The 22,192-nt window shown below is 48.4% G+C and overlaps 1 protein-coding gene across 5 annotated transcripts; it reads left to right on the forward strand.

The window, feature by feature from the left end:
• Positions 1–210: 210 nt before the first annotated feature.
• On the forward strand, positions 211–21,851 carry WNT5A (Wnt family member 5A). Of its 5 annotated transcripts, none has more exons than XM_083421595.1 (5): positions 211–1,635; positions 7,035–7,162; positions 8,318–8,583; positions 12,939–13,231; positions 18,093–21,851. In XM_083421595.1, exons 1-5 carry the CDS (start codon positions 1,630–1,632, stop codon positions 18,549–18,551), a joined length of 1,152 nt encoding a protein of 383 aa, XP_083277721.1. In that variant the 5' UTR covers positions 211–1,629; the 3' UTR covers positions 18,552–21,851. The 5 variants fall into 5 exon arrangements, with proteins under 5 accessions (XP_083277721.1, XP_083277723.1, XP_083277719.1 ...); XM_083421597.1 differs by having other exon boundaries at positions 247–280; XM_083421593.1 differs by lacking the exon at positions 211–1,635 and adding an exon at positions 4,521–4,685.
• Positions 21,852–22,192: the final 341 nt, after the last annotated feature.

The following is a 22,192-nucleotide window of genomic DNA, read 5'->3' on the forward strand; positions in this document are numbered from 1 at the left end:
ACCTATTGGATCTTTTGCCGGGGGTTGGTGGCAATTGTAGAACAAAACATCTGGAGGGCTTTGGGGACAGTTGCCTTAGTCTGCAGCCACCCGCTCCTACATACCTACTTGGAAGTAAGGCCCCTTTTATTCCAATGAGACTAACTAAATATGCAGAAGTTCGCACCTGAGCTAAAGGGGGTGGTGCCCACGCACGTCACCACGCAGAATAAATAAATAAATCAAAAGTTGTCTCCATGTTGTAGACTAGGATTAAGGGCGAGTCCTGGATCTGAAAACAGTAAGTGCTGGGTTCTTTATTTATTTACTACTAGTAGTAGCTATCTAATCCTTGGACCTCAAAGCGTTGCAAAAACAAATCTAAAATCAAACACGGAATGATTAAAAAAACGATTAAAAAATAAAAACCAGAAAATTAACAACAAGGGCAAGGGCAGGAGGGGATTTGTGCCCCTGAGCCGACTTTTCTAAATCGGCGGAGTCACTGCTGCTCGTGGGAGTGGTAACTATTCCTGCGTCAGTCTAGTGAACCTGAATTCCCAACGGATTTAGAAATGGAGAGAAAATTAACAAATGCTTTTGGGGGGGGGGGCAAAGCAGCCACTCCGGGTCCACTGATGCGGATGGCGTCCGTATCCCAACGGCGCCTTTTGCAAAAGCCTGGCGGCGGAGAAGACACACTCGCCCGCGGCGCCGGGCACCCTCCTTCTCTCGCGCGGAGCATCTCCGCGTCCCTCCCGAGGCTGCCGCCTGAGGTGCTCCTTAGAACCTCGCTCTGGGCTGCCATAGGCCGGCGCGGGGCGCATGCGCGCCTCTCTCCGAGGTCTCCCTCTCGCCCGCTCCCTGCGCCTCCCCTCCCCTCCCGTTCTCTTCCCCCTTCGGACGCCGCCGCCGTCGTCGCCGCCGCAACTTTTCTTGCACTTCGGAGGAGCGGCGAGGGCAGAAGCGCGCCAGACGCCGGAGGGAAGGCGAGCGCCGGGAGCGACTCTGCGCCGCGCGGCGGAGCATGTAGCCGCGGGGAGAAGGAAGGAAGGAAGTCGGTCGAGGGGAAGAGGCACCTTCGCGCCACCGCGGGCCATGGATTGGGGCAGCCACCGCCGCCTCCCGCTTTGAAGCCCGGAGGAGCTCGCCTTGCGCCCCCCCCGTCGCCCCCCGTCTTGACTGGCTTGCAATGGAGGGACGCAGCCTGGGCACGGCTCGACAGCCCCGGGCGCCCCGTGGCAGCGGGTAGGCAGCAGGCGAGCGCCGGAGGGAGCCTGCAGGCGCGCTCCGGAGGCACCCAACCCGCTGCTGCAGCACCACTACCTGGGCCGGTCTGAGCCCCAGAGCCGAGCGAGGAGCTGCCAGCCTGGGAGCCGGTCCCGTCCCCTCGCGACCGCGGATGGACCTTGCGAAGGAGGCGCCTCTGCTCCGTCGCTGGAGCGGCCCGGCCCGGCCCGGCGGAGATCCCTTGCCAGCCTTTCTCTGCCTCGGAGCGTACGGCGACGATTTGGGCTTCGCACCGCCTCGCTTGTGGATTACTTGGCTGCTAAGCTAGGCTCGCTTTGGCGGGTCTCTCTCTTCTCCTCGCCCGTCCGCCCCCGACCACCCCCCATCCATCTTCGACGCTTTCTCCCTCCCGCAACAACAATGGAGGTGAGTAACACAACTTAGGAATGGGAAAGCGGGGCGGGGGCTCGAAATCCGCTGGGCTGCGGGAAGGAGTGGAGCGGGGTCCGAAGCGATGGCTGGATTTGCTCCAAATTTGCGATCGGGGGGGAAATCGTCGAAAGAGAGAGAGAGAGCGCGCGCTTGAAAATTAGCTCCTTGGAGAGGGAGGGCGCGAGAAGGAGGCTGTGGCTTCGGATTTCTTACAAATATTTGGCTTAAGGTGAAACTGACGAGAGCGAAAGAATGAGAACATAGGCTTCCCTCTCTCTCTTCACCCCGTTCATTCAGGAGCCCCTCTTTGCGCGCGCTCCCCCGCCGGTCAGAACTCTTCAGTCTCGTAACAAACCTGTTGCTGCAAAATGCTCCGATTCTGCCCCACCCTTCCCATAATGTCTCCCCCCTCCCCTTGTCTTAGTATTGTTGATTTCCTTGGGAAGCCCTTATCTGTTCTTTTCAGAACTTATTCCCAGCGCCTATAGCTTCTCAGTCTAACCCACCCCCCGGGCCATCCGCCACCTCCAAGGCGGATCGAGGTTTATAGGACATCTCTTGCAGCTTTCTCTCGTGCGGACTTCTGTTGAAGAACCCGGGCATGGCAGACATGGAGGCCTGTACCTTTAAGAGAACTTGGCTCGTGGCCAGGGAAAAACCTGGCCGCTTTTCTTCTCCTCCTCCTCCACCTCAGTCCCTCAAATTTTGCTCTCTGTTTCTGCATATTGTCACTTTTGCATCTGTAAAGCGTTCCGCTTGTGTTGGAAGGGGAGGACGGAAGGGGCTTTGCTTTGTCCCCCCTCCTTGCTCCCCCCCCCCCCAAGCCTCGCTGTCCCTTTGATGCTCCACATTGAGGAGGTTGTGTGTGTTTGTTTTTAATTGTCAATTGTATGCTAAATTAGTTACAGTCGCGAGGTCACCGGGAGTTCAGTTTCACCCAGAAACTAATCTTTTTGAGGGATGGCGGGGGGCGGAGGAGAGGAGAAGGAGAGATCTTGAACGAAAGTCCCGGGATATCATTTAATATGGAAGAACAGGGGTGCGAGGAGAAAAGGCAACCTTTTCCCTCCCCTCTTCCACCTCCCGGAGTTTTAGTATATGAGTAGCTTTCCTTGTTTAAAAACTGCAGCCCATAAAACCTTGGAATGCTTCGCCCGCTTTTCTTAGACAGCCCCCCTTCTTTTCCAAAGCCCCCTCCCCTCCAGGGCAAGGTGGTGGGCTCGCTCTTGGCCCTGCAAAGCCGTCCAGCCGGCCCGCCTCGGCAATTGTTCCTGCGTTTTACAACCCACCCGAGCCCAGGGGGCTCGCAGTCTGCATGCCTACTTACTCAAGGTAGAGCTAGCATTAAAACAGCGGCCATAAAACCAGATGCCCTAACAGGCTTTCCAGACCTCCTGTGCTCTTTTTTTCTTTTTTAATTGGGGGGGGGGCGGGAGAGAGAGAGAGACAAACAAGTTAGGATCGGAGGCGGGCGAGCCCTTCTGGCTGCTCTTGGGGAGGGATGATCTGCACCCCCGAAAAATAAAACGTTTTGAAATAGCTAATTTCCCCCACAAAAAGCAATGGGCTGCTCTGTCCGGGGGCTGCCTTCGAACGCGAAGTTTAAATGGCCCGGTCCTAATGGACTCTTCGGCGGCTTGTTTCCAGTGTTCGCCGGGCATTTCAAAAAACGGTTCCGGGAGACTTGGTGGCGCTGCACACCACCGGGCCTTTCTTTTTGGCGCCCTCCGAAGGGTGTCTCCGCCTCCGAGCTCTTTCTCCGTTCTGGATCAGGCTGAACGGAATAACCCCAAGAAATGGTGAAGTATTACTTCTAACAAAAAAAGAGGGCGAAACGCGGAGAGAGGCACCATCCCTCTTTCTCTGGCCCCCTAGTGTAGCGTCCCGGGGCTTCGTTTGACGGCTTCGGCTGCCCTCTATTGGGGGCGCCGGAGAACGGCTTCCGCGTCCAACTAGGCTCTCTCGCCTTTAAAACAAAGCCGGCTCCGCCATAAACCAGGTTTTAAATATTAGATCTATAGCTGGATCTGTGCGCAGAAGATCGCTCAGATGCACCTATACTTGCGTTAATCCTCCGAGCCTAATATATGGACTCGGCGCGCGGAGTTTGAATGGAAACTCCTCCCGAAGAATCTCCTTGCGCCCCAGGATTCCGAAGTCAAGGCCTGCCAGTGTCACGATCACAGCCGAAGATGGGTTTGTGTGTGGCAGAGATGGGTATTCTCATTCGGATATACTGTATATATTTTCTTTAAGTCCCCATCGGTGGATGACTTTTGGAGAGTCTGCCCCTGCTATCCCGCGCGCCCACACCCCCTTGGCAATCCCCCCTAGGACTGCGCGTCCTTGGACCCCCCCCCCCCGTCTTGACTCCGCCAGCATCTTTGCGTGAGGCGTTCCCTTGCGACGGACAGGCTTGCATCTCCGGCGGCGCGCTGCCCTCGTCGGGAAGAAAGTGGTAGAGCTCCGAGGCTGGGACCGCGAAGTTGCCGTCTTGTTCGCACAGCGCTTTGAGAGAGGCGCAAGGCGCCCGACGGGCGGTGCCGACGTAGTCCATCGCTCATTCAACAGTCCCATAAGACAGGCGGAAAAACCGAGGGGATCGGGCCACACAGGGAGCCAGTGGCAAAAAGGCGGGGCGGGGGGCGTTGAACCTCTTATGTGCACATCGGCCGAAACACACACATTGGCTTCTCCCTATAGCTGGGGATTTATTCCCTTCTGTTATTTGCACACGCACATGAGCTTTGCATCCCCCCGACGGCTGCGGGGGCTTTCTGTTCCTCTCCAGCCTCGCCTTCTCTGCTCCCTCCCCGTCCCCAATTTGCTGGAGCGTGGCCGGCTTTATGGGGCATGAACTCTCCGCATTCCTTCAAGGCGCTTCAGACTGCCGGGGAAATAAATCGGGCGCCGTCAGCGGCCCGTCACTAGACGCTCACCCCCCTCCGGCTTGTTCCCCCAAATTCCTGCAGCCTTGTGTCATGCTCTGCTCGGGGAGGAAGGCCGCTCCGCGGGGCTACGTTGGCCCTTGGCTTTCTCCCGAAGTACGGTAGGAGCTCCTTGGCTGATAAGGTGATTTATATATGTAGATCTGTAGTAAGGGGAATCGGGCTGTGGGTGGACGAGGCCCTCAGGACGCAGCAAAGTTCGAGCAGACAGCAAGCGCGGGAACCCCGCGATAGGCCGGGCAGGGCCAGGTTTCCTCGCTCGGGCCCTTCCGGCGCCGGAGCCACCTTCCTCGTGGCGCGATCGCCTGGCTCTAAGGCGCAAGGGAGCCCACCGGTGTCAACGCACCGGCCTTAGAGCCTGGGGGAGTCGCTCCGCCACCGGCGAGCCTCCGAAAAGCCCCCTCGTTTCCGCGATCCGGTGTGCTCTACAAGGCCCTTCTTGGAACCCAGCCCACTGAAGCGAGAGGCGCCCACTGCTCTCCGCACCGATATCCGTCGAGCCCGCGAAGCGCTCTGACCATTATTAAGCCCCCTGGAATAACGGCGTCCGACGTCCTAAGGCAAGACCGGCGTTAGAGGGGAACGGCGACGCGGTCTGGACGGGTTTGTCAATCGGATTAGGTGGAATGCGCCTACTTGAAAGGCCAAACTAGCGCGTGAGTTTGGAGCGGAGACCAAGTAGCTTCTCTTTGCTTGCATTATTAGGGCGTCATCCTGTCCCTTATCGGATTCTTGTAATCGGGCCAATAAAAATCCAGCCATGGGAGCCTTATGCGCGCGTTATTTACTTGGGAGTAAACTCCACCGAAGCCGCCGAGGCTTCGTTTCTCTGTTGTTATAAGCTTGGACGGCTACTGCTTTTCTGGAATGAGCTGTCCCTCGCTCTACGCTTCTTTTTACACCGACTTGAATGGCACACTTCACGCGGATCGAGTCCTTTATATCTTGCGTGCAAAAGTCCCGGTTGCTGTCCAAAGTGGCGTTTGGAGCGCTGAGGGCCACCGATCTACACCCCACCCGCCGCATTTTTTGCTCTTGTGACACTCACTCTCGAGTAGCCCCGTTCAGTTCACACACACACACACACACACAAACTCGGATCGGTTGGCTCCAGAGGACGATTTCGAGGTGCGACATTCCAGACTCTGGAATGCCTCACGTAACATTAAACGGGCGGGGCGGGACAGGTTACCAGAGTGCGGCCGCCAGATAGAACTTCGGGCTGCAAATTCTTCTCCATAGTCCTTTTTAAAGCAAGAACAAGGGTTTGCTCCCAGTTCATCAAAGGGAGCAATGAATCTTCTTCCCCTGTGAAGAAGAGCTGGTTTCCTTTTACTCCATTTGCCCGGATAATTGGGAAGGGAACAAACAGCCCCCTATAGCCATTTGGCAGTACGTGGGAGGGTTTCCTATACCCTTTCGCCTTCGTTCCCCCACTGTAACAGAAATCGGCTGCGCGGAGGAGGGGGTGGGAAGAGAGGAGTCGAACTGAGGGGGGGGGGTTAACTCGCCCCAGGTCCCTGCCCTAGGCTGGAGGAGCTTCCAATATGGATGGTCCCAGGGGTCCAGGTCACTGTCCTCTTATTGCCCCCTCGCCCAGAAGAGAGAGATCTGCGCTCATCGGCTGCTTCAAACTGCGGCGCGCTTCGGCGGACGCGTTTCTCCGCCGCGCGCCTTGTTGCCCCTCCCTCCATACGGCTCTGTCTTAACTTATCCAGATAGCACAGTGATGGGGGGTGGGGGTGGCACTGTCCGTCTCTGCGGGGTTTTGGTTCGTGTCAGAGCCCTAGGTCTTGCTGTCTGTGATCGGGGGGGAGGAGGCGGGACGGGATGAGACGGGGGATTTTATGCGCGGACGTTGGGGCGGAGCGATGGCCGGCGGCGAAAAACGTGCTTTGCAAACACCTTCCTGAGCAAGATCCGTTTTGACGATTCTCGTCTGGAAGCGGCTCCTATAATTAAAAAGGAGGAGGCGCGCGTCGTTCTAATCCGAAGCCGAGCGCCACGGCTGGGACGTGGGTGCTGTTGTCCTCCCTCCCCGTCGACTGACCGTCGCTCTCCACTTGTTGCGCGCTCCGCGTCTGAGCAGCAAAGCGCGGAAGGGGCTGGCAACGGCCTGCTTTTGCTTTCCGGAGGCGGATGGTGTGTGTGTATGTATGTATTTGTGTGTGTCCATAAAACTGTGGGCTGGGCGCCGCTGCTACTCAGCTTTTTCCTCCTCGTTATCGAGACTGCTTTGGGATTAACTCAAAAGCCGAGCCTTCGCGGCGAGGCGGGTGAATGAACTTGGAGCAGACACTGGCTTGGCCACTGCACAAGTCCCTGGCTGAGGCGCAGAAGGACCGCCGCCTCTCCCAGACCCCGGGGGGCTGCGCTTTGTTCCCTCGTGAGATGGTCCGGTCCAGGCCATAAAAGCTTCTCGCTCTCTTCTTCCCTCCCCTGCAGAAGTCCATGGGAACCTTAGTCCAAGGTGGAGCTCTGTGGACAGAGGCAATGACTTCTAAGTACCTCTTTCTGAGCCTGGCCATCTTCTCTTCACTTATCCAAGTTGTGATAGAAGCCAGCTCTTGGTGGTAAGCTTTTTAATATTTTCATCATCTGTACAAATTAATTAACCCCCCTTCCTTTAAAAAACAACAACCATCCAATAAGGTGGAGGAGGCCTACTTTGCTCCTGGGAAAATAAAAACTATGAACACCCTGAATCCATTTTTCCTATTCTTTCAGGAGGGATGGAGGGGAAAGGATAGGCAGTCTGCATTTATGTAGTCATTCAAATCCTGGTTTGGAATAAGTAGTACTCTAGAAACTAAATTAAATGTAAAATTGCAATCGGGACTGTCCTCCTGGCTTTCTAGACACATCTGTGCAAAAGTGAGCCGCATATTTTTGAGTCCTGTGTGTTTAGGGTCTTGCTGGTTTCAGCTCAAAAGAATTGTGCAAATGAGGCTGTAACCCTAGGCACACTTACTTACTGGGAGTAAGCTCCATTTTTCTGAATAGAATTTGCTTCTGAGTAAATATTCACACAGAGAGCTGAGATTAAATTTATCCCTTTGAAAACAGGCACACATGTTGAGGTCTTTAAGACACTGGGTGAATAAGGCGTTTGGTGACAGGATTCACTTGTGTGCCAATTCTTGATTGTGAATTTTTAAATGATGGCATGAGGGGAGGGAGGGCCTTGAAATCCCATTTAATTTTTCTGGCCTGCATTACATCCTTTATGGATCATGAGACCGAACTTTTGGATGGTAACAATTCTCTTGCTACAGAAGATTCTCTAGTATCTGAATGTTATTTTTCTTTTTAAAAAAGATTGACATGGCATGTTAGAGAATGAAGCGTGTTCTGGGAGCATCTTGAATTTTGTTTCCAGGTTTGAAAAAAGGGGGAAAAAATCCATAGGGATGGATAGTGTGAAATTTGAAGCCTAGGAGGGGAGACAGCCTAAGAGGGGGGCAACCATCATATTTAGATAGCTGCATAATTCAGTGTCTGTCTCAATAAATTCATGCATGTGGTTTACTTTAGCTTTCCAACGATTGAATGAAGCTGAAGACACACACACCCGGCACCTTTCCCACATTTTGGCCGCCGTCCCCAGCAGACCAAATGGAACAAGCAAATTTGTTCAGGGCTGGGTTCCATGTCTGCGGAATCCACGCAGCATGTGCATTCAGCTGCTGTTCTTGAGCTCATTGCTGCAACCCTTTGTCTTTTCACAGGTCTCTGGGTATGAACCACATGAACCCCATGAACCCCGTTCAGATGCCGGAGGTGTACATCATTGGAGCCCAGCCCCTTTGCAGCCAACTGGCCGGGCTCTCCCAAGGACAAAAGAAACTCTGCCACTTGTACCAGGACCACATGCAGTACATCGGAGAGGGTGCCAAGACGGGGATCAAGGAATGCCAGTATCAGTTCCGCCACAGAAGATGGAATTGTAGCACTGTGGATAACAACTCTGTTTTTGGCAGAGTCATGCAGATAGGTAGGAAGGGCCTGGGAGTTGTGTGTGCTGGATTTATGTCATGGTGTGTGTGCTAGGAAAACCTGCCAGGTTCTTTATGCGCCATTGAAACCTGTCAAGAAGGAGAAAGCTAAACGGCCTTTAGCCCAGAGATCCTTCCTGTGAAGCTAGAAGCACATGGGGACCACTGGTGGTATGGAACAGGAAGAGTAGCATTGCCATTCTCACCTTGTCCTGATGCAGATTAAAATTAAGCCAGATCTAAATTTAAAGGAGGAAGCATGAAAACAAGACGTTTTCAGCCAGAACAGGGTCATTTCTATGTCTGGGATTCCAAAGCTGTGTGACAATTGAATTTGACTCCAGATTAACCACACGCCAGCTTTTTGTCATGCCATAATTTTTATGTTTAGTCCATTTCCCCTTCACAGCCCAATTCTTTGTGTGTTTGGAAGCAAGCCCCCAAAGTGCTCAATGGGGCTTACTCCCTAGTTAAGTGTGCTTTAAGACTGCAGCCTTTCCCCCCTAGCAAAATAATTTTTGTTTCGAGGGGATTTCAAGTTAGAAATGAAATATGTTGGCACTTGCAGTCAACGTGCTTTCATTGAGGCTAAGAACATAGGTAGGTGTTGCATGCGTTTAACCATAATTATTATGGTTAATTAAAAATGCTGTCTTGGAGCAATCTCCCAATCTCTGTATGCTGAGAGTGTAGCTTCTGTTAGTTGCTTTTGACAGGGCCCTTCTGCTGTAGAGCTCACATCAGCATAAATACTGCCCCTGCTTAAATTACAAGGGTTAAAAGGCAGCATCACTCTAATGACTGATGGGTTGCTCCCCCTCCCCAACTAGAATAATGGCATTTGTAGTATACATTCAAATCTATACATCTCTCTCCATGTCCCCTCCCCAGCCTCAAACACACAACTTGTGTATACCAGCATCTCAGAATGCAGAGATCTAAATCTAATTTTAAATCCTGCTTTTTGAAATAGGATAGGGAAGGATTGGAATGACTTTAAAATTAGATTAAAGGTAACTTCATTTATGCATTGAGTAGGCTTCTGCATTGCTTGCAGGGATGCTGTTAAGTCACATTTACCCTAGAAGTTAATTTTATGTAAAAATAAGCTTTACAAAATCTCAGATTAAACATTTTCCATGCCTCCCCCCCTCCAAAAAAAGGAACTAAGTGGAAACACTTGTTTATTGAAGACTTAAGTTTTCTCCTGCAGCTTTGTATTACAGATGCTGTAGAACTGAGAGCTTTAGAATAACCGGTCAGATTATCACTGCCCCATACCGAAAAACAAATAAAAACAGTACAGCAAAAGCCTGAAAGTACTGAAACCTTAAGCGTTTGTATACCTGGTCAGGTACGTTCCAGCCTTGAAGACTCATGTCTAAGTTGCCATGGTCTCTTTTTGCAGACTTTGCATCTATAAGTCCTGGAATGGGTCCCCATTGCTTCCAGGTCTCTGTTTCTTCTCCACAAGACATCTGCATGTATTTATTTTTATTTAGTAGGGTAATTGGCCACTTAGATTAACTGAAAATAGAAGTGAGTGTAATGTGTGCATTGAGCTGTTAAAGATCCTGAAAAGTGTATTCATTGAGAACAAGTATGTGCTCTCATTGCATAGTTGGGTCTAGTTTCCTCGAATAAACTATTGGATTGGTTGCTGTTTCTCTTGAATGGGGGACAAGATCTCAGCTTCAGTGCCCTGCTTCTTGCATAGACATTGCTCAGCCTTACAGGGCTATAAATCCACTTACAGTGTGCAGTTAGGACAAAGGATTGTGCCAGTTTGGGCTCTCTGCCTGGATCTGTATGTTTCTCTATGATGTCTTTGCTGATTGACCTGAATGAATTATGAGCTGATAGTGCTTTGATGTAGCACACTAAAAATCCTGGAAGTTTATATAACATTTCAGACTGCTGTTGGACCAAATTTAAGTCAATAGCAAAACTCTAGCTAAGTTCAATATATCCTGCAATATGTTCAGATTGCAAATGAGCCATCACTATGGTACCAAAACGTTGACTTGCTCTCTGTGTAACTGCTCCCAGGGGTTGATCATCTACACCTGATTTGCAAAAGCCTTGGCATTCACTTCAGTGTGATGTGAATCAGATCACCACAATATTGCTGGCTCAAATAAAACATGCTGTTTCCTTGCTTCTGAAAGAGCCTGGAAAATTGGTTGCATAATATTGGGAAAATGTCTCGTGTGTGTTGTTGTTTTCCCTCCCTGGAAGGAGAAAGTAATAAACTGCAACAAATTCAATTAATAACTTTTTTAAAAAAATGTCTATGACTAGACATTTTACTGCACTGGCAGTAATAGTGGAATCTCGGCTTCAAGTTGAGAATGCTGTTCAAAGGAAATATAGCTTTGCGCCTTATCATATGTTTGTATAAGTTCTTGCAGCTTGATGCAAAAAAACCAAAAACAAAACCCCAAGGCGGTGTCCTCCTGTGCGCAGTTGGGCAGCTTAAATCCCATTGACGGCGATGGCATTTCAACCATCAAACTGAGCCGGATTACAGCCTAAATTCCCTTTCGAGATGTGTAAGCGAATCACTTGTTTTCTCTGCAGCCCCTTTCTGTCAAAATAGTATAAAAGTAGGGAGGGATTTTTTCTTTTTCTTCTTCTTTTTTTTTGAAATAGACATCAGCAATTTACATGGGAGAATGCAAGAAAGCTTTAGATAATAATAATAAAGGAATCGTGTTCGTGCCTAGCAGAGAGCGAGGAGCTTCTAAACAAACCAGCCCTCTGCTGGCAACAAGACTTCGAATACTGTCAAAGTTGATGAGACTTGCTTTAAACAGGCTCCTACCGTCTGAAGCTGAAGCCTACAGAAAACAGTTTCATGGCACAGGGCTGCTTGCTCAAACTGCTCCCCCCTCCCCTGCAAATTTCTTCCATCTGTTTTCTTTCTCTCTTCGGCGTATTTCGATCTCTACCTTTCTGCCCCTGTCCAGACTTGAAAGGGTTCTTTTAAAAACATGCTTGTGGAGAAGAACCTAGACGTGGCATATCCCCCAAAATGATAGTGAGATGTGAGCTATCTCTGTGGAAGCGGACCAATTAGGCAAAGCTCCTATGAGCTTTGCTGTGAATGACACTAGAATAAATACTACAGGGTGCTTTCAGTGTTCTGCTGTGTCTGTTAAAATCGAGTCCAGCTTATAAAATGTGACCAAGAATTGGTAGGCCTATGTAGTAGGACAAAGTTCTCCAAAAGCAGGAAGGTGTCCTCAAACAGAAAATGCCTCAGTTACAATGGTTGGGTGCTTTGGTGTGTGCCTTCATCAGTCTGTTCCGTTTGTTTAAAATGTTTGATTTTCCAGTGATTCCGAACTTCCTCAAATAGAAAAAATATATATCTTTGAAAGTGCCTAAATAGCTAAAGGCTCCACTGAAGAATGGGCTCTTTGAAATGTGGGTCCCATTCTCTGAGCTAGTGAAGTTCTTGAAATTGTTTTTGTGTAAAACAACAACAAACCCCCAAACCTCTGGTTTCTTAGAAACATTAGCAGCACACAAGGCAGAGCTTTAACCTTTTTGGAGCTGTTACTGTGAGGACAGTGTGTGTTGCAAAGTATCTGCTGGGGATTAAATAACAGAGAGGGGGGTAGCCTTTTACCTTTTGTAGAGACCCTTAGCTACTCTTTTGAAAGACTACAGAGAGCATGGTCTGGCTAAAATTGGGAGGAACTGAAAGATGTGGCTTGTGGGCTTCATCAAGCTCCTACGAAGTGAGATTTTTATAAATGAATTCTTTTCGGGGGGAAATTGGATTCAGGTAATATACCAACTAATGAATTTCCCCTCAGGATAACTAGTAATTAGCCGACTTGAGTGGAGCTTTCCATCACAGAAAACTCTCTCTCTTATGCTGCAATCCTGTGCACATTTACTAGGGATAAAGTCCCATTTAACCAAATGGGACAAGCTCTGAACTTCAAGCCTTTAAACGTATGGCAATGAAGAAGAAACATCTTTAGACGGCTTCTGACATTTTTTCTTTTCCTTTACCAGAGCTGATGGCCAGACCTCAGCCTTCTCCAATATGTTTCCTTCTTTGTAGATAAATGAATAGATAATTCAAGATGCCTGAATTTCTTTCTAATCAGCATAGCAGACCCTAGGATTTTTGTGCCACTATCCTGATATCTAATACCATCAGCCATAGTGGGAACATTTCATTCGTGTGCTGTTGTTTCCATTTTCAAATGAACATCCGTCACATTCGGGGGTGGGGGGGAGCTCAGAACTGAATGGCAGTTGATCTTCACCTGTATTAAATAAAATAAATGTATGTGATCCTTGTGTGTAACTCCGAGCCTCCTCTTTTTCCTTGCAGGCAGCCGGGAGACAGCCTTCACGTACGCAGTCAGTGCTGCTGGTGTGGTCAATGCCATGAGCCGGGCCTGCCGGGAGGGGGAGCTCTCTTCCTGTGGCTGCAGCCGGGCTGCCAGGCCGAAAGATTTGCCTCGGGACTGGCTGTGGGGTGGCTGTGGGGACAACATTGACTATGGCTACCGCTTTGCCAAAGAGTTTGTGGATGCCCGCGAGCGAGAGAGGATCTACCAGAGAGGAACTTACGAAAGCGCCAGGATCTTGATGAATCTGCATAACAACGAAGCAGGGAGGAGAGTAAGTCTTACACACCCCCTCAAACCACCCCCCCAAAATAATGTTTGCTCTTGCCTTTTCTTACCGTGATGCCAAACCGTTTGCGTTCCCAAGGCCCACTTCCAATCTGTAGCAATACCTGTTCCCAAACCTCTGTGTGTGGTGGGGTTTTTTTTTGGTGAAGAGCAATTTTCTTTTGAATGCGTTTGAATGATGGGTGATCTCTGGAATATGTCTTGTTTAAATAAGAGAGATCCCTTATTTCCCTTTAGATCAGGAGGGGGAAAGGTTCCATTTAAATGCAACGAGTGAGAGTGGGAGAAGGAAGCCTATCAGTAACTACTAGCTAGAATGGCTGTGCTCTGCCGCCACAGCTCGAATCCTGCTTGCTGATTTCCCCACAGGCTTTCGGTTGGCCACTGTGTGAACAGGATGCTGGACTAGATGGGCCACTGGCCTGATCCAGCAAGCTCTTCTCATATTCTTATGTATAAGCTCAGTGGCAATGACAAGGGCCATGGGTTGATAGCCTTCCTTCAAATGGGCTAAATACGTACCCCCTTCCCACCTCCCTTCCAACTTATTCTAGTAAAATAGTGCAAGTCACAGTGAATTTTATGCAGAATAGAATTTTATTAGTTTATATTTCCAACCAATCCAGTTTTCTTTGGAGCGGGTGACCGAAGCGCCTTATTTTGCCGGAGTGAAATATTCTTGCAAGGGGGCTATTTTCACTCTTCCTTGTGAGGTTGTGAAAAAAAACACACCCACCCAACAACCAGCTTCTCTGTATTATTAGAAAACATGCTCTTCTGCGGTGGAAGTCAGTTTTTATGGCTTTTTTAATCTTTAAAATCTTTTAAACGAATGAGTGTAAACTTCATTTTTATTGCCCTGGAGTGGAAGGAGCCAAAGTCATTATTTTCCTAGAAGTGACGGTGCCAGGACTCGTCGGCTGGAGACTTTACACTTGTGTTTCAAGGTGAATTAGGATGAAGGATAATTGAAAATTAATAGCATTTAAATGTGAGAAGAAGGCATCTGAAAGCAATGGAAAGGCCAATTTGCTGCTAGGCAGGAGAAAAATGGCTTTTCACAGTTGCCCCTGTCGGCTTCGAGTGGTTCCCTGCTACCACCCCCTTTGAGCTGCCTCCCTGCGATGGCATTTGGCAGAGGTTGAACTCTCCCTCCTCCATCTCCCGCCCCCCCCAAAAAACTTTCTTTTAATGCTGGGTGGAAGTGGCATTCAGCATCCACCTAATGTGTCAGACCCCAGGATTTTTGGGGCTGTGTCAACACTGACTCATGTCTATTTATACAGGGTAAATTATCGAGGTCTCCTTGCCAAGGCTTTACAAAGAGGATATTGCGGTGTAGGCCTGTCCCCCACCCAGAGGTGTTTTGGGGTTTTCTCTCTTGGACGGAGCGGCTCAGCTGCATGCGGAGAGATTGGTGTAGGAGGGAGCTGCCGAATCAGGAGTGGAAAATCTGCAGTGCGGGTGGTGTGCAGGGAGAGAGAAAATCTGATGCAAGTCTAGAAGCGGCAAGCCAGTCCACTGACTGGTCAGGTGGCATTGATTTTAGTTCTGCCTTCTTGTGTGTGGCTGAGGATTGGCGGCAGAGCATATGTTTTGTGTACAGAAGATCTTGGGTTCAATCTTCGGCATCTCCCAGTTGGGCTGGGAATGCCTCTGTCTGAAATGTCCAGCTAGTATGGACCTTGGATGGGGGACCTGTAGCCCTCTAGACATTGTTGGACTCGCAGCCAGCAGAGCCCAATGGCCAAGGATGATAGGAGCTGTAGTCCAGTAACATACACTAGAAGGAGCAACAAACTGACTTGGTAGGCAGTTTCCCATGTTCAAGGGAAGAAGACCATAGCTTAGTGACTTAAACCTGGCCCAACTGTTTCCCTCTCGGAATCTCCCCTCTCTAGCTGATCTCAGCCCGATACAGCTCTTTAGCCAGGGAAACATACACCGGTGAATGCACAGTATCTCCCATGCTTCTGCCTAATCCCACAAGCTAGGTGGCCATATTGGGTGCTTTTCGCTATCCATTCGAACAATGTTTGAAATGGACGTCTGATTATGGTTTGAAGCAGTGCCTGCTGCTATCTGACGTGACATGGTTCTTGCATTTTTAAGATGTGCTGGGGTGTTTGCCAAGCACCATGCAAGGGCATGGTTGCTAACTGGATGGCTGCTTCAATAATGGCAGTAGGATGTGTTTGTGGGAGTCACTCTGCATTTGCCCTGTGAACATGACAGCCAACAGTTCACCTCGATAGTTTTGAGGCAAACTAATAATTTGCAATACACACAGTTTGCTTGGTTTTCAATTTGGAACAAGCCATGGTTATTCTTATAAGTGAATATGCGTTTGAAAGAATTGGCTAGATGAGGTTAACAGGGAATGTGCGAACAGCCAGCGTGTTCCAGTGGCCAAACCATTTCCCCTACTTTCTTTACAGTAATTGTAGATTTCAGTGGTTCTTGGAGTGGTCCATAACAATGGTGCTGCTGCTGCTGATAATAATGATGATTTTATAATGACAACAGTTAAAATAATGTCAGTTAAGACAACAGTGCTTTTAAAGTTACAGTGAGTAATTACAAAAAACAAGGAAAACAGTAGCTTAAACAATAGAATGCTGTCAAAGCTCCATAGTTTGGTGAAACAGAAAAGGCACAGTGAATAAATATGCTTTGATTCTTCTTCTAAAGGAAGGGGAAGCAGTGTGCCAACTTGACCTCAAGGGGAAAAGAATTTGACAGCTATGGGGCCACCACTGAAAAGGCACAACTATTTGAACTAGGCCTGTGTAGTATGCCGTAATAAATGATCTGATTAAAAAAAAAATCTTTATACTTTATACTGGCAGAAATGAGAGCAAGAACTTTCCAGCAAGAGAAGAATGCTCTGGTGCTGCCTGGGTACAGGAGCTCTTATGTGTTCATGTGGTTTTCCTGCCCATTTGTTTTAGCCTGGGGAGCAGATATGCATACGGACCAGGCAAGAATCCCCAATGCACACTGGAGGGGATATGATATTTCGGTTCAGGGCATTATTATTATTGCTCTGGCATTTGGAAATTTTCTTTAGCCAGGAAGGCCTAGGAGTCAAAAGGTCTATTCTCAGATTTGGTTGGGAGTTACAGATTGCAGCATTTTTGAATGACCAGAAGCTCACTCCTGTTCCAACCAGCAGTGCCTGCACATGGCTTCCTTGCGCAGTTGTCAGGGCCTGCTGCTACTGCTGCCTACCCTGGGTTGCCTTAACTGTTTTCCTTCCTGGTCCTGCATTCCAGGAAGCACCAGGTGGCTGGATCTAGGCATCCTTTTGGTTTTCTGTGGTGTCTCTGATCTAGTATAGCTCTGGAGCAGTGGTGAGGGAACCCTTCTCTTCAGTCCTAGGGCCACGTTCCCTTCTAGGCCGCCCTCTGGGGGCCATATGCTAGGAGTGGGTGGGGCCAGAGGCAAAGGGGGGTGGAGCAAGGAATGTAAATTTTACCTTTGTGCAGGCTAGATCCTACACACGCCCGCCTTCCACTGTCTATCCTCCATCATCATCAGAGTTCAAGGACACATTCCAGCCAGGCAGAAACACTGCCAAGGGGGCATGACTTGGAGAGAGGGCTGTATCCTGAGGAGAGTACCAAGAACAAAAGAGAAATGCTGTGTGTGTGTGTGTGTGTGTGTGTGTGTGTGTCTCATTTGGCCTGAGCTTCCCTACCCCCTGCTCTGGGGCATTGTGAGAATTTAAAAGGGTGTCTAGACCCAGTCATGCAGTGCTTCACACAGGGCCCAGCGGCAAGAGAGCTCCCAGTGCCTTGCCATACTTGGTGCCATCCTTGCCAGGCAGTATAGATGCTTTAGGCACCACATGGAAATACACTAATAGCATCATTAGGGGACCAGTGCCATGTGATGAGCTGCTCGCATGCATATCAGGGGTGATGTGAGGAGTTGTCCAAGAGACCCCTGATCCATCCAATCCAATGCTATTTGACTCCTGTGACCTTTTAATTTCCCGCCAGCATAGCGTGTGGCCTGCCACTGAGCTATTGTCCCCTCTCATCTCAGTGCCTGTCCAAGGGGCCAAGACAAAAACATCTGTAGAGATGTGGAGAAAATGACCCAATTCATGTGGTGAGCCACGGTATGCCAAACAGCTTTCCATGGAGTAATTTCAGCCTCCGTGTGGTGGCCAGACCATTCCCCGGGAGCGTTAGGAAGACTGCAATATAATCAAGAGTCTTATAAGACAACTGGTGCTTAATTTTTTTCAGTTGTTGGCAATTTATTGTCCACTTTTCATTCTTGTCCCCATGGTTGGTGAAAGGCTTTCGGTAAATGACATGCTGCAAGTTGCACAGAGGGATGCGAGCCAGACTTGTTCCTGTCTGTTATGCACGTATGTGTGCTATGTATATATAAATATAATCTCCCCTTGGGTTATTTTTATTAGAAAGGTGAATAATAAGCCTATTAAACAAAGGAGGAGGCAGACAAACAAATTGACAGGGAAACGTGCCAGAAGTTCCTCTTTGTGTGCTGAACGCCCCCCACTTGCCACGCTGTGCCAGTTGACAGTTAAGAACAGGTGGGGCTTTTTGTGAAGGGAATGAATGAAAGTAAAGCCGTTTTTAATCATCCTTCACAATAAGGGCGGTGTGGTGTGTGTTTTTTTGAAGGATCCCAACAGGGCAGTTCAGAGGTGTGTCCTGGAAGAGTGACAGCCCTGAGCCAAGGAATGCAGTGCTGTCAAGGGGGAATGGATTCCCCGTTGCGAAGGCCATGCCTCCTGCGTGTTTGTGGCGGAGGTATATTTTGCCCCAGACTTGCACTGACCTTCTTCCTTCTTTCCAACTCCCACCCAGACGGTGTACAGTTTGGCGGACGTGGCCTGCAAGTGCCACGGGGTGTCCGGATCGTGCAGCTTGAAGACCTGCTGGCTGCAGCTGGCTGACTTCCGCAAGGTTGGCGACGCCTTGAAGGAGAAATATGACAGCGCGGCAGCCATGAAGCTCAACCCCCGGGGCAAGCTGGTGCAAGTGAACAGCCGCTTTAACGCGCCCACCATCCACGACCTGGTGTACATAGACCCCAGCCCCGATTACTGTGTGCGCAACGAGAGCACCGGCTCCTTGGGCACCCAGGGGCGCCTCTGCAACAAGACTTCGGAAGGCATGGACGGCTGCGAACTCATGTGCTGCGGCCGGGGCTACGACCAGTTCAAGACGGTGCAGACGGAGCGCTGCCACTGCAAGTTCCACTGGTGCTGCTACGTAAAATGCAAGAAGTGCACAGAGATTGTGGACCAGTTTGTCTGCAAATAGATGGGGACGGGTGGGAAGAGCTTTTTTTCCGGTCTACCAGCAGAGGGCAGTAGGGAGGGGGGAGGTTGCCCCAAGAAGGTCTCCACTCTTATTTATAGAGTCCAGCGGGTGCTTTCCTTGTTTAGAGATTTTTTTAAAAAATCTTCTTCAGCAAGAAGTGATGGGAAAGCTTGCTGCATCCAGCTCAGACTGTGCATAGTTTTTTAAATATTTTGTTTTTGTTTTGCAATAACGGGTGGGAGAACCTGAGAGAATATTTATTTTACAGGATTTGGAATTAAGAAAAGAAAAGATAGAGTAGTTCAAAGGGAAATCCAACCCATCCCCATATAGCCTCGTGGGACATAGTAACAAGTGCAGTAGATGAAGTATCCGCCTTACATGCTTTGGATCAGAGCATGACCCGTAACGGCTTGGTGACATACACATCTGTGCAAGGTATTTCTTCTGAGCTTTAGCAACCCAAAAGAAGTGAGACAGTCAGATACAGCATTGATCCGTATAACTGTAACCAGTAGCGGGAGCTCTCCTCAATGTGGCAACTTGAAGGTGTGGGTGGAAGCAGAATTTCCCCAAAGCCACAGTTGTGCTGCTAGGTAATATCTAAAGACCCATTGGCGTGACATGGCGTTCCCCCATTTAGGCATGGGAATTCTGTGCAAATGCATTGTGGGGAATGACGCTAACCAGTAGTAGCCAGTGGGGTGGGGTGGGGCCTCCCGACACCAGTATTGCTCGAGTTTGCCTGGATGGCACTGGAGTAGGGTGGTAGTGAGTTCAAAGCTGTAACAACCTATATTGGGAGCGTGGCTCTGTAGCTCTGCCCGCCTGCAGCAGCCATGATGGATGCCAGTTTTAGGGCAGGTGGACGTTGCAGTTCTCTCACCAGCACCGTCCCACAATGCACCGTCTCGCGGGTCTCCATTAGAAGGAAGAGGTATTCTGAATGGGCAAAGGAAAAAGAACCAACCAACCGATTCCTTCAAACAGCTAGCAAACCAGGAGGAAAAATATCTGACTTTGACTGCACAGCGCAGATCAAAGCAGAATTTGGGACGTTGCCACGTCAAGTAAAACATGCCTATCTCATATTATGCACATTTAGAAAAGCCTTATCTGCCTTACTTTATAAGAATATTGAAGAGCTATCTGTGGGATTTCCTAAGCAGTGTGTGTGCCGGTTTGACTGTGCTGAAACCGCAGCTGCATTTGTGTGTGCAGTCTGCAAAGTCCTTAAAAACAACAATAATAAATTCAAAACTAATTCTTTCTTTTTAAAGTGTTGTGCGTAGTCAGTTCCCTTTTTAAAAAATCAGTTGACCGATAGCATTGCGGAATTTGGGGAAATGCTGAGTTGAAGATACGCCGCGTGGTACTTCTTTTTCCAAAGTGCTGTTACAATTCAAAGTGCCGTGTGGCAGCAACGCCTAAGCGATCATCCTGTGTCTTTTTCATTTTAATGCACAATGCTTTAGAAATATATTGCAGCTATGCACAAACTGCTCAAACTGTACTTGAGCAATTATATATGGGAAAACTATGGTCTGCTGGTGTCCGGTATCTCAAACCTTTTTTTAAAAAAATACAATCATATTATCAGGACAAACTACAAACTTATGATTTCTTTTTTTTAAAGAAAAAAGAAAAAAACCAATAGCACAACAGTACAAAAGGCTTTCAATTTGCCAGGACAGTTTCTTCGTTTAGACTGAACTTGTTGCTATCTGCCCCCCCCCCCCACCCCGGTCCACATTTAAAATAGCACACACTAACAAAGTTGGGTTTTTAAAAAACAAAAGTCAGGTTGGGTGATTTTGTTTTTTGCAGGCTTTCACAACACATGGGTGTTGAAGGGTAAGTCAATCACAAATTAATCAACGCTTTTTCAAATTCCTCCCAGAACATAGTATCTTTCTGCTCAATTCAGTGAAAGCTCCTGTATACCCTCTACTGTTGGTTATGTTTGGGGACTGTACGTGCTTGATGCATGAGTTTGCAATGATTTGGAGCAGACTTCCACAACCTACTGCCCTCCAAATGTTTGGGATGGCAGCTCCCATCATCCCCAGCCAGCAGGGCCATTGGGAGTTGAAATTCCCAGCTTATCCTGTTGGTGCGAACACAGAGCTCCAATTTGGTTACCCCTATGCAACTGAGCTGAGTTCAAGGCCATTTAACTACTTGGGCCCAAAATATCCAAAGGACCACCTCATATTGTATATCCCTGTTTGATCACTAGCTTATTAGTGGTCCCCCATGGCTCAGGTGCTGAGATTGTGTCTACCAGGAGACATGCTTTCAAAGTTGTACGTCCAACTGTGGAGTTTCCTCCCAGCTGAGATCAGACCTGTTGACCTCCTGGTCCCTTTGGTGAAGACTTTTTCGAATTGCAGCAGGTGTTTTAAGTGAGCTGTTTGTGATCTTACGGTCAGTTGCAATTGATTTTGAGATGGGTGCTGTATCCCTCTTGTACACCGCTTAGAAATGAGGGTACCAAGCGGTATATTAATGGATAAATCCGGAGGGCACCAGGCTGGGGGCAGCTTGCTTAGAAGCGTTCTCTTTCTGCAACTGCGTCATTGTGGATAATGGAAATGAGAGACACAAATGCATCTTAACACAAACGGCCCATGTGAAATTTTTTTTAAAGGCAGTCTTAGCTCTTGCCTTTGCCACAACCCCAGTGCTGCCTTTTAATTCATTGAAAGACCTCTGCTCTTCCCCTAAATCACCCTGTCCAATACGTATAAGCAGATTGCAATGAATTCCAGGCTTCCATATTAGCATTACCATTTTAGAAGCTTTACTTTTTCGAAATTCTGTGAGCTGTCTCATTAATGCCATCAGGATTATCAGCTTTCCAAATGATGATTGCTCTTAATTTATTGTGCAAGGGTATATTTAACTTCCCTGGTTCCTGGTGTCTGCAAACCAATGTCAACTTAAAAATAAAATGAAATAAAGCACTAGTTCACTGAATATGTCACTTTTGGTTTTTATTATACAAAAACCATAATCCTTTTTCTAAAAAAAATATGTTGAATCACTTATTCTTTATAGCGACTCCTGTCTGTGAGAGCAGACAGGAGTCTAATGATCCTAGCTATTAAAATGCTATTTAATGTAAAATATTTCACTTGTGTTCTTCAGATATTATGTAAATCTACTATGTCCTCTTCTTTGTTCTGTACATTTAATGTACATATTTTCGTCTCGTGTGATTTGTATATTTCACTGGTTTTTTAAAAAAGGCTTATGCCGTAACAGAAAATAGACTATAAAAATAAAATGTTGGTTATATATTGGGAGGTGGCTTTAATTCTTTTGGAAAGAGGGTTTTTATTTAAACAAGGAGCAAAGCTGCTTTAAAGAAATTCTTTGTGGTAAGATAGGCAAACGACAAACAAACTGAATATTAGAAAATGTGTAAAAAGGTGTGGGGAACTAAAACTTCCATCAGCCCTAGAAAGCGTGGCAAGGGGGAATGGGAGTTGTAGTTCCACAGCATCTGGTGAGCCAAAGGTTACTTGCTATGGTACGATATAAATGCTTTAAAGTACAACCTTATATTTATCTAGGTAGAAGTTAGCGCCATTGAGTTCATTGGGACCTAATCCCAGGTGCAGTGATACAGCTAGTAG

Source organism: Podarcis tiliguerta, assembly GCF_965153285.1.
Source record: "Podarcis tiliguerta genome assembly, chromosome: 2".
Classification (NCBI taxonomy): domain Eukaryota; kingdom Metazoa; phylum Chordata; class Lepidosauria; order Squamata; family Lacertidae; genus Podarcis; species Podarcis tiliguerta.

Bases quoted from the DNA above. Each gene is read 5' to 3' on its own strand.
- WNT5A (XM_083421593.1), top strand. From the start codon at position 4,623: ATGCTCTGCTCGGGGAGGAAGGCCGCTCCGCGGGGCTACGTTGGCCCT. The intron at 7,163-8,317 runs GTAAGCTTTTTA...GTCTTTTCACAG, and splicing joins ATAGAAGCCAGCTCTTGGTG to GTCTCTGGGTATGAACCACA. The intron at 8,584-12,938 runs GTAGGAAGGGCC...TTTTCCTTGCAG, and splicing joins TGGCAGAGTCATGCAGATAG to GCAGCCGGGAGACAGCCTTC.